The 12,815-nt window shown below is 34.5% G+C and overlaps 1 protein-coding gene across 3 annotated transcripts in view; it reads left to right on the top strand.

The window, feature by feature from the left end:
• Nucleotides 1-12,815, top strand: part of LOC122572974 (helix-loop-helix protein 11) — a 147,414-nt gene that overhangs the window by 18,181 nt on the left and 116,418 nt on the right. For 2 of the 3 annotated variants that reach the window (XR_006318618.1, XM_043738766.1), the window contains exon 2: nucleotides 1,369-1,693. Coding sequence is in view for 2 of the 3 variants with exons in the window: in XM_043738766.1 (XP_043594701.1) it covers nucleotides 1,369-1,693 (325 nt within the window). In the remaining variant the exon portion in view is untranslated. The remainder of the gene's footprint in view (nucleotides 1-1,368; nucleotides 1,694-12,815) is intronic. The other variant, XM_043738768.1, reaches the window with a different exon arrangement.

Raw genomic sequence — 12,815 nt, 5'->3', positions numbered from 1 at the left:
TTTCAGCAGAGTTTCGCGTTTTTAGATTGCAATATCCTTGAAATTAAAGGACCCTCAAATAGTATCACTGGAATACTGGATGGCTATAATACTAATTTATGTTAGATTACTAAAATTTGGAGTACGTAGTTTTATTTCGTATTTCACGTTTTCCGTGATAGAGATTCGCGATAAGGTTAAATTAAATGAACGATTTAGAGATTAAGCAATCTAATCATAAATTCCTATGATCCCCAATGGCTCAATACCAGAGTATTAAAATACGAAACAAAGATAATTTTTATTGTGAATAAATTGTACGGGAACTCCAGACGCAATAAAGTTTCAATAAATTGTCACGAAACTAAAGAGAAGAATCGTCATTCCCAGAGCATAATGTTGAACACGCTGAACACATTCGTTTCAAGTGTAGATTGCAGACTCTCGAAAAGCATTTCGTCGTAGCCAGCAAAGAGATAACCGAAAATCAAAGAGACGAAATGAAAGAGAGGACACTGACACGGGTTTGGGTATATCACTTTCTATGTGCACCCCATATGACGTCCACGTTTCGTCGAGTTTTGTGGCGGCTCTAAATATTTGATTTACAAGCAGATAAGAGATAGAGAGAGATAGAGAGAGAAGAAAAGCAGAGAAATGAATGTGCAGACAGAAATATAAAAACGGCTGTTTGTCTGGATATAAGGGCTTTTAAGGAAATTGAAAGCGTCGTGCTGTTTGTTTCACAGAAACTACATAGCAGCCACGACTTATCGACAGTTAAATTCGCGGTCAATGAAGCGAGATATCATTGTCGTTCTGTGGTTACAGTTTTGAAAGGCTGTAGACTGCACGCAATGTCAGCGCTACATGAAATTATTCTTCGCGTATTCGCTTTTTCCCTTGTGCAACCAGGCTTTTCAAATGCTTTTTATCATCCAACGATATAGATTTCTACGTTCGCCACGTATTTCAATGTCAATCTTTCGTATTATTCTTTTCGAATGTTTAGTTGGAAGAAAATATTCACTTTTCGATCCTTTTTCAGCAATAAACATGAAATCCAGTATTTAATATAAGAGGAGTTTGCAGATTTTTTCACATAACTTTTCATTCATACAATAGGATTTTACTACTATAATCTCATCTTATCTTATAGTATGTTTCAGTTTATTAAGTTTAATTTATAGTAGTGTATTTAAAATAAGATTAATGAAGACGATATAAATACTTAATTCTTGTATAATATTTGTATCGATGAAGCTAAAAATTAGCAAAAGTTTCCCATACGAAAAGATTTAAAGAAATCAGAATGAGTTTAGCGTTAACATTCACGAAAGCAAATAAATAGTCAATAAATATTAAGAACGTATAATTTTTGTTTGGCAGAAGCATTGGAACAATAGAGGAGGGCTCGGTGACCACGAGCGTGACGGTCGCCGAGGTCGCTGATTCGCAGGAGCAACAGCAACAGCAATCGAAAAGCAACGGCGCAGTATCTCGCCGTGTTGCTGGTCAGAACGTTGCGTTGAGCAACGGAAATAGTACCAGCAACGTCGGCCGCGTTACACCGCGAAGCCATATGGAGCAGGAGAAGCGTATGCGGCGAGAAATCGCCAACAGCAATGAAAGACGTCGGATGCAAAGTATTAACGCCGGTTTCCAATCTCTAAGGACATTGTTGCCACATCATGAGGGCGAGAAACTTTCTAAGGTAAGTCTTATATTCTTATCTTCTTTCCCTCTTACTTCTTAACTTACAAAGAATTAGTGTGCGGAATCATCATTGTACAAAGAACCATTGTTTTCACGCTTGAAATTCGACATATCAATTTTATGAGGAAGAAATTTGGCATGAGAAATAAAAACTCGAAACCTTCATCGAAATCAAGCTAGCTGTGATGTGTGAACAAAAAAAAAAAAAAAAAAAAGTGAATATAGGATACTCTTGTAGGTTTTTCGAAAAATCGATCGATGAAAGTTTTTTTGAGACAAGCGTATCATACTACATCATTAGTTTTAGACGCTTTGTCTTATCGAAAGCGACATTGTTTACTTCCTCCAATAAGTTACCTGTGCTGGAGGAAGAATTTAATCCCCATAATTCATCTAGTCATCACACAGATTGACTCTTTGAATTCGTAGTGCTAGTTGAATGCGTGCATTTGATATCTAAGGTTAGTTTCTTTTTAGGCGTAGTCATTTTTAAATAGATGATAGCGTTATATTGTTGAATGAATTCAAAGGGTTGATTTCTTCAATCAATCGTAGTCAGTACACGGTTAGTCATCACTTGCACGTATCAAAAGGAAAATGTTGTATTAGATTAGTGAAGATCATCAAGAAAAATTATGGTAAATTGCCTTAACGTTTCTTGACGCGAAAATTTTATTCTAAAATTTTACTACACTGCCGATTAACACCAAAGTATAGTTTTATTTAGTTTCAGGATAAAATACGTATCTTTAAGAGATTAAGTTTACAATATTTATAAAATTATTCGTTTCTTTCGTAAATTTAGACCTAATTATTTTCTACTGTTTAATATTAATATACATATTAAAATCAGAAAAAGAAATAAAAATAGATTTATCATATTTTTTCTTGTGGTCCTCATCTACATATTCATCATTTTCTTTCATTTCTTCATAATTAATTTTAAAGTAACATTTGATTACATTGAATTAAATAATCCGATTGAAATAGTGCAAAATGTGCAATGCGTACAAAAAATTATTCTTATGCCGCACCTTTTGCACGTGCTCGAAAATGGCGATAGCCACAATGTCGCATGAGTGGTGTACGGTTGTTCAATAGTACCACTCTGCAACACTTCATTCATCCGACCTACTCTTTCATTCATTGCTCTGTGAATATTGCGTTCTTGAGATGTAAAATTTTGTCAATCTTTCCGACACTTTCAATATCATTATTTACTGCACTCAATCAAATTAAATATATCACACTATGAATTAAAATCTACCCTCTAAACCGGGCAGAAAATTCATAGTACAATTTAATTAAACATAGTTGAATTCACATGAAACGTATACTATCAATTAAAAGCTGACTTCAAGCATTAGTAACAAATTGAGAATGAATGTCGTTTTCATAGTGTTCTATATTTATTGTTATGAAAAATTCATATATTTTTTTAGATCACGAAAATGAAGAAGATGCAAAATAGAATATATGTGGTTATAACCTAACTGAATAATAACTCTTATTTAAGAAATTCTCAAAATCTTCATTTTCAGTCTGCTATATAATAATTTTCCAGCTATAAAATACGAAAAGAAAAATACATAATAAAATATAATTTATAGCATATTTTCAAATAATTACGATCTCGTTAGCAGCCGTTAGTTTTCCGAATAAAATATATTACAATGGTAATATTTCGCCGCCGTGCTGATGCTACGTGGTTCTTAATAGGATGTCGTTTCTGCTAAGGTTAACACGTGGAACGGAAACGGTAACCTGTTTCGCTTTGGTAAAGTGAATTCACCAATGAAGCTAAATCGTTCTCTCGCGCGAACGTAGAGGAAGGAATATTACGCAACGAATGGTGTGTGGCTTCGGGGCAAGCGGCAAGCTTTTACGAATTGTCGCCTCGGCGTTGTTCGACTAATTTTAGCATGTGAAAGTCGTCGTCCGATCCCACGCCGTTAAACTAGATTCTGTCCAGCTTTCGTGTATATGTATGCCTAGTCATGTCGGTGGCTTTAATCGTTCGTCTCGTCAATAGTCCAACACAGTGTGACACTGACCGCTTTAGTTTGCCCTTATACGGTTGCTTCTCTATGACGTTGCGAATATCAGCTGACGTCTGTTATCGTTTAATTGGAGATACGCGTTGACCAATGCTCCTAGCTATCCCTTCATTGTATGTGTAGTTGGTATTTGATTAGGGATTGAAAACTTGGGATATGGTAGAGATAAATATTAACTTTTTATAGCACTATTATGGATTTTGTTGAAAAGTTGGAATATGGTTGAGGGGAATGTTAAATTGTGTATTAAATCTTCTATTGACATACTTTTTACTACGAATTATAAGTTTTAAAGTTAGTTAGCTAAAATACTTTTTACTTTAATCTTTAATGTTTACACTTTACGCTTTATCTTGAATGTTAAAGTCTCTTTGATATCTAATATCTTAACGAGCTTAACGAAACGATTCTCATAAACAGTCGTGAATAATCTGTCCACGAAATCTGTTATTGCGTAAATTTTACGTTTATCTGTAAGTAATTTACCTACTCGTTGGTAGGTTACGTGATACATGGACGATATCTGAATGCGACGTGTGTAATACGTATACACGGATATCCACGTATTTACGTGCAAAATCAGCTGTTAATTCACAGCAGTGGCTACGAGTCACGCGGATATCACGAAGTTCTAACTGACAGTACTGACGTTCGTAAAAAATTCTTTTGTTTCAAAAGTTACAATTACAAATTAAAAATGAGTATTATAGAAAAATCATGTCTCAGAAGAAGAGACATAATGTCTTTTATAACGAGATGTAAATACTCTTTAAATATTCTTTACAAAAATAGAACGCAAACAAAATAAGAATATCTAAATTTACGATCAAATTAATTTTACTACTCTACTAAATAGAACCCATGATTGCCATATAGATAGAAAAGCAGCAGTTTCCCGCTACTTTTCACGTAGGCTATGTATCTATATACAACTTCTTGGTGTCTGTGTGTAAGCGCGTACTTTCGCAATACGATATTTCGCGAACCAGTCCTCGGGCCACATGGTTCAATTCCCACGCATTTCTCTTAAGGAGATCGTTCTGTTCCTTTTGTTCTTTTACTCTTTCCCTTCTTTTTCGCCGCTTGCTCTTCCCCTCTCCCTCTCCATGCTTCACCCTTTTTATCTTTTTCCTTGTATTTGGCCTCGCTTGCCTCCATCTTTTCTTTCTCTCTTCTTCTTCTTCTTTCTCTTACTCTATACGACGAAGGCCAAGCTTGGTCGACGAAATTTGCTGGAACCCTGGCCCACTAAAAACTGCATTGTACACTGCTGTTCATAAGTATATGAGAAGCTTTGATCAATTTTTAGTAATAGTACATGTATCGATAATACGAATTAGTAAATTATATAAATTAATGATAAACTAATGCTCAAAACCAATAATTACTACGTTGTAGAATCAATAGATATGATATTTAAGTTATTTATGTAGAACTCTTATCAGCGTTGTATGAAAATTAAATGTACAATTCGTTGAAGTGTTTACCGGTTTTAAATATTAAAACATGCTATGACGAGTCATGATAATGTTTGTCTATCAATTTGGAAGAATCTTCTCTATCTTAGTTACAGTTTGCCAATTTTAAATGAAATGAGGATAACGAAGCTCTTTAACAACAAAAAAACCTCTAACGTTTTATTCTATAATGTATTAATTTTTAAAAATAAATTTCATCGTGTTAGAATATTTTGCAAATGCTATAACGAAGGATAACATTTTGGTGGATTTATTTAGAATTTTATAAGTAATTAATTGGAATATATTATAGAAATAAATGGAGTTATTGGTAGTGTATATATACTTGGTGATTTAACTCCCTTTCGCTACATAGCGAATATTGACGAGACCAATGTCCAAATACGAACCCATCTCTTTTTTGCCTATGCGGAACTTTTTGCTCGTTACACGCGACAGCGACCATAGGATACAATACTCTGGAGAACTTACTTCTTGTTAACCATTAAATCCATGATTTTTTCAAATTAAGATTACAGCAAATCACATTTCCGCTTTTTATGGGAAAATCACGTTAAAATTCTGTTATACTACCAAGCAATCACCAGTTCTTTGGAAACGAAAGAAAGGAACAGGCGATGACATAGGCGTAATCGCGTAGTCTCGAGAAGTGTCGCGTCTTTTGTAACGGCAGCAGCACAGCGGCACTTTGGAAAAGAAGAAGTAAAAATGAAGGAGCGCAAATGAGCACAGACGCCTCGACCCATTTTCATTTAGCACTCGCCAGACAAAAATAAAAATAAACCGCTCTCCTCTCTCTGTTCGTGAGCCTTTTAACGAAACTTGCATCGTGCCTCCCGCGGTTATGTGTGTTGTGCGTGCGTGGGTCGGGGTTGTTTCGCACGCATAATCGTGCTTTTGTGCCGCACGAGATCGATCTCGCATGTAATACAGCCCTCGAACGTATTTGCATTGAAACTGCCTGATTAATACTGGTAACCATCGGCTCTCGGTCGTCACGCTTCATTTTTTACGCCTGCTGATAAATTTTCCCTCGCGAAGAAATACAAGAACTTTCTGATCTTTTGACAGTGGAATCAAAATGGTAAAAACAATTTTATTTATAGAGAAACTTTATATAGAGAATAATTATTTATTTTATTGTAATAGATTTATTACTATTACGATAAGTGAAAAGCATGGAAGGAAACAGAAATGGGAAGCAAAATTTTACATCAACGAAGTTCCTTCTCCAATGTTTTCCTTTGTACGTTGTTTCCGTGGTTCTTTCTCTGCATCTGGATCGTACGTGAGCGCGTTCCAGCTTGGTAGGAAAGAACGGCGGGAACCCAGACGTCACGTGCTTCTCCTTCTCCAGCTTGTTTCGTGGCAATGGTAGTACTACCGCTGCACATAGAGTCCAATAAGTTGCTTTGCGTCGTTGCCTGCGTCGCGTATCCTAACCTTTTTTCGCCACTCATTTTTCGCGCCGCTCTTTTCCTTATCCATTCTATATACACCGCAGATGTTAACACTTTTCAGCACCTAAAGGCGCGTACTCACTGACGAACAGTTTTTTATATTCCTTCAATTTCTTAATTCTTATTCATTATATATATCGTATTCGATAAAATATATCGTTTTTCACTTGATAAATTAACAAGATTTGATAAGAAAATTGTAGATATTAGAAATATTATAAATAAGTATTATGACTAGTACTATATGTATTTTGGATATTCAGGTATTTGGATATATAGTGTTTAATTTTATGAATTATTTAATTTTAAATGTATTAAAAATAATATTAAGACAGTCTTCGTTAGGTAAAACACAAAAAAACACGACGAATACAAATTAGAATGAAAGATATTCTAAAATTATATGCAATATTTAATCAAAATTCTTGTGAGTTACCTGTAACTCAACGATACCAATTGAGGAATATTATTTGCAAATATATTCGTGAAACATAGTGGTACTTTGAGTGAATATAAAATGCTTGCGAACTTCTTGGAAACATCGTTCACGAACTGTTCGCTGGTGAGTACACGCCTTAAGGAAGATTGTATACACATGAGCGTACGCTACATATTTCTCGACTTCGTTGGCCGGTTTTGCAACAGCGATTCATTCGGTTCGCGAGTCATCCTTTCGTTGAAAATCTATCCTCCGTGTCGAATGATACGCTTCGTTTCATACTACATAGGGTGTTTCGGAAATATAAGAAGAAAAAAGAGAAATGAAAATGTATTATTAAAAGCGGATTCACATTATAGAAGCGGGCTTTGGTATATTTTTAGAGATTTTTCTTTTTTCTTTCTTTTTAGACTTGTTTTCAGTAATTTGTTTTTGGTATTGAATTTATTGTTATTTAAGCAATTTAATATTTTCGCGAATATAATTTACAATATAATTGAAATTGATCTGATTCATTAAATATTATAATTTGATATTTTATATCACGATGTTTCATCGTACAACGTAGTAAAATTTTTAATTTATTTAATACAAAATTTATTCATGTTATTTAAATTCATACATTTTATATAACATATTACAAAATATTTCATGTATAAAAACATTCTTTGATAAAAAAAAAAGAAAATTTACACATTTATGATTTTGACATAAAAAAAAATATAATATAATATCTCATAGCTTGAAATCCCATAAAATTTTATATTAGTTCAAGTATCGAAGAAAAAAAGATGGAAGCAATTATTTTCATTGTCGGAACAATCTTGCTGTACCAACTGAATGATGGTGTAGCTGGTTCAGCCGAACGCCAGCTAAAACGTATGGGCCCAGGAGCATCTGGGTCATTTTACTCTTCTCTCCGCAATTCCCCTTTCCATCGGTTCGGACCCTGTTCGTCCCTTTGTCTCGAGCTTCCCTACGGTCCCTCTTTCTGGTTAAGCCGACCGACAAAGGTCTTGCCATCAGTATATACTATATACCTGCGGCAGCCGATACAGCCGTTGCTTTCTACAAGGTGTCCCAAGCGGACAGAAGAGAAAGTTCCACGGAATTTTCGACTCACAATCATACCACGATACCGGCAACATGAATTATTTTGTTTCGTTTTAGGTTGAATTTCGTGTCCTAGTTTCTAATATGTATATATATATATTTTATTGACTTCTCGGTTTCATAGACCATGAAAGGGACTTGGCTTACATATTTCTAACTCTTTCATTAACGTACTTTATTTAGAACACCTATTATATCCAAAGATCCACACCCATTCACACTCCCATCCCAAACACACATATCTCATCTTATCTGTAATACTAAGCTTAAACATACACATATTCCCAATTCTTAATAATATTACGTAAAATATGGAACTTGTAGCAAAGAAATCGAAATGGAAAAAAATAAGCATTTGTATGCAAGTTACTAACGATTTTACTATAAATTTTATTTAAAAAATTAGACTTGTATATAAACAATTCAGTTAGCTTAATATCAATCTTTTTATAACAATTTATCGAGATTCTGTAGTTCCGTAAGTCGAAAAGCTTATACATAAATCGTTTTTATAGATGTTATTTCCTTGAAGCTGAAATCTTTCCGTAAGATAACATCGTAATGAATAAAGCAACTTTGTAAGGTTGATATAACGTGTGAATCGCAGGAACAGCTGAGCGGTTGAAATTCGAATCGTTTCGCCGTAGTAAGTAGGTTATTCAATCACTCGACTATTTTACTACGTCGAAACAATTTCCAGAAATATTATATGTATTCTTCTATTTATTGTAACAACGAAGAAAAATCAAATTTCTTGTTCAATTCGTATCTTAACTCTTGACCTCGAATCTCCTCTGTATAACCACTTAACACTCACCAGTTGACAAGTTTAATTTCAACATTATTAGCGCTTCTATTAAAGTTTCGTTTTTCCTCTTCACGTTTCAAAGTTCAAAAGAGAAGAGGAAAAACAAAACAACGAAAAAGATATTCCGCGTATTTCTAAGAGGAAAATTAAAAAAATATCGTTGTGACTTAAATTTTAATTAATCATAATATAGTAATGTACATTGTACATAGATGAGTACATGCTTTTGCGAGCCACTGTATAGATGTAGCAAACAACATGTGGTTGCAGCGATTGATATGGGGAAGTGACGTGTCGAACAGAGAGCAGTAACGGTATAATTAAGTCATCCGTAGAAATAAATTAGCACCGTGATTGCATTATAATCGCGTCTCTCAGTTATCCCCCCGGCCTTGTAGTTTAGAAGCGTGTCGTTGGTACAAATATGCATGCGCTTCGTCACCTAGGAATGCAGAAGGAAACTCGAAGCCGTAGTCTCGTATAACGGCTTGTGGTATAGCTTCACCAACCGGCACTAAAATACGCAGTATGCTTCCTTTGCGATATATTTATTCGTGGATACAACAAAACGTAAAAATATAATAATCTATCGAGGAAAAGTCGTCTGGTTATAAGATGTTGTCGTTACGTTATCCGTGTTGTGAATACTCTAGAATCCCATATAACGCGACAAAATTATTTATAGAAATTTTATATAGATTATTGCCTTAAACATGTAAGATAAACAGATAAGAATAGAATTCGTAATTGATTTACTACGCTTGTCTTCTATGCTTCGTTGTAAACTTGATTCATTCGTGACATACAAACGTATACGTCTTTGAATTGATCCTGAATCGAAAATCACATTAAAGTATTCACTATATCGACAAAAGCATGAAATGCAAATCCTTATACTTAAGTTTTACTTTTTTTTTTATAGTTAATTCATATACATTTATATTTACATTTAAATATACGTTTATATTTGTATAAACATCCAATGCAACCTACTCGCGAAACGCATAATAATTTGAGAAATTTCATAGAATTTACTAACAGTGTTACATCATTTGACCTCGAAATTAAGTCGCTGCTCATTTAGTCTTAGATTTGTATTGTTCTACCTGTTTGCACGATTGACGTCGATTGAATTATTCGTACGATTCATGACCAGCGCAAGAAACTACGTTCATGATTAATTCTCCTGCAGACCTCGTGTAAATCACATTTACGCGCGTTGCGCACACAGAAATCGGTCTCTTTGCTTTGTCACGTAATAGCGTGAAAAATAGATCGTTCTAGTTATTAAAAGCGTGCGTGGAGTTGCATTGTGCGGTGAACATACGATAAAAACGTGAGAAACTTATGTAGAGGGTGCTCAGTAGAAGTGTCTGATGTTAATTACGGGTCAGGTGTAACAAAGGATCATTTTGTATAGAAAATGCAGGTATATCCATTGGGTTCTAAAATGGAATTACGATATATTATAAAATTTGTGGTAATCGTTATTAGCTAATAGCAATATTTTAAATTAGTTAACAATATTTTACAAATCATTAACATTAATAAATTGTCTCATACAGCAATAATAAGCTTGGCAATAATGTCATAAAATTTTGAAATTATCCAAATTTTTTTATATTAATAACTGAGAAACAGCAAATTTTTAGATATGCCATTAACGTAACAATAGAACAATATGGGGCAGGTTTCTGACTCAGTTTTCTCCAACTTTGTTAGCTCCTCGTATCGAAAGAAAGTGGATGCAGGTCTTTGTCTCGATGACCTGTCCCCAGACACACCTTAGAGTTAGGAGTCACCGTGCGTATTTATAGAACGTGACTAGCGATTGTAGTGCTATTTGTCGGTAACAAGTTACCCTAATGACGCTATTGTGCGTAACGACTGTTGCACCTGTATTTTCGCAGCTTCGTACACGGGAGAATTTTCATCGACTTTCTCCTCTATGCGATTTACGCGAAACGAATACCTCAATGGATTTCTTGAAAAATTCCAACTTTGCATAAATAATCTTGAGAATCGAATAAATCTGATTAACTGCGTTTTTTGTTAAATTTCACTTCTGCGAAAATATCCTTCGATGTTTTGGAAATGATATCTAAATTTTCAAAATTAAGTTTTTCCTTTTCACACTCACATTTTAATAGCGCGATTATTTAAGGTTTAAAATTCTCGCATGCTCTGTTTCCCGCTAACATTCTTCTATATATTTCCCTGGGAATGAAATGTTACGATCGTTTGCGGAGAAGAATCCTGCGACAAAGCAGACAATGATTCTCGTCGGACTTCATTAATTACTTTTAATATGTCCCGTGATTTAATCGTGCCGCCGCACTCTGTCGTTCCTGTGCAGCTCGCTCGTAAAAGTCGCGGATGTCAGAGATACGGTGGTTGCAATTAATGGATAATGCCATTTCATTCTACTTCGTCGTTTTTTTATTCATTCTTCTCTTCCTACTACCCCCTCCACGTTTCTCATCTTTTCCTTGTTCCTTGTGTTAACTCGAATACTATTTTCATAACATATAACTAGACCGCGAATTTGTATGCGCTTATAGGGAATTTCAAGGTGAAAAATTGTATAGAATGCACATAATATACAACAATTTATAGTACTTCTCATAATATTTAGTAGACAAGATAATTTTCTACCTAGATTCTAGTTTTTTATTTATATTCATAAATAATAATACAAATCTGCATACGTATCTGTACGTACGTAGACTGCAGAGTCTACTTACAATATTGTATCTCAACAAATAATTTTCATTACCATATTTCCTATATTCTATATCTTTTATGTTGCTATATTCTACAAATTTTACGAACTTATTTGCATCTTTCCTTACGTTACAAAGAAGTTGTCTTCCAGTAACTATTTACAAATTCGTCTCTCGATTTTCCCTATAAGTGAAACCATGATTAGGCGAAAATCATTTCGAGTTGAACATAGCGAAACAACCACGATAAGAATAGTAGTAACAACACAGGATAACGAAGGCCACAAATCATTACACGATGTCGGAACGTTCAACTGCAAGTCGTCTTAGGACGCATTTTCTTCCCGTCTCGAGCCCGCAAAGTTATACTCGTAATTTACATCAATAGCGGACAGACATCTGCGACAGACGTTTCCTCCGGGATACGCATTCTTTTTTATGTCTCGCTTTTGCTTCGTTGTCCTCCATCTCGACATCTTATTCTATTCTCACGATGATAAACACAACCGATAACACGTGTATTTTGATTGGTAATCTTGCAACGAGTATTGTCGACTATTGTGTAACGAGTGTTGTGTCATTCTTAAACTGCGAATTTTTATGCAATTTTAACTTTCACATTATTTTTAAGATTGCATATCTTTTCTCTAATGGTGTCTCCTTATAGTTCAGGTTTTAGCTTTATAACGTTTGAATTTACGAAATAAATTGCAAAACGAAAATTATAATCATTAGACGCCATCGTGACAAATAAATAAATAATAAAAACAGAGCTTCAACTGTATTATTTAATTTGTGAAATTTTTATCGTAACACGAAATGTCTTTATATATATATATGTCGGAGATGAAAGAGCACCGGAGCCTCTCTTCGGAACTTGGGGAGAATCCCCTAATATTGTAATCCGGATTTTACCATAGCCATAATTAAATAATTGTTATTCAATCCGATTGTGTTTATTCGAGATTTGTAACAATGAGCTTGGGCCCAAGGCGACAATCAGTCGCCAACGTAGTCGCGGTCAAGGGATAAACGTTTACCT

The sequence above is a fragment of the Bombus pyrosoma genome, linkage group LG11, assembly GCF_014825855.1.
Source record: "Bombus pyrosoma isolate SC7728 linkage group LG11, ASM1482585v1, whole genome shotgun sequence".
NCBI classification, from domain to species: domain Eukaryota; kingdom Metazoa; phylum Arthropoda; class Insecta; order Hymenoptera; family Apidae; genus Bombus; species Bombus pyrosoma.
The sequence above is the reverse complement of the archived record's forward strand: the minus strand, read 5'-3'. Positions and strand labels throughout refer to the sequence as shown.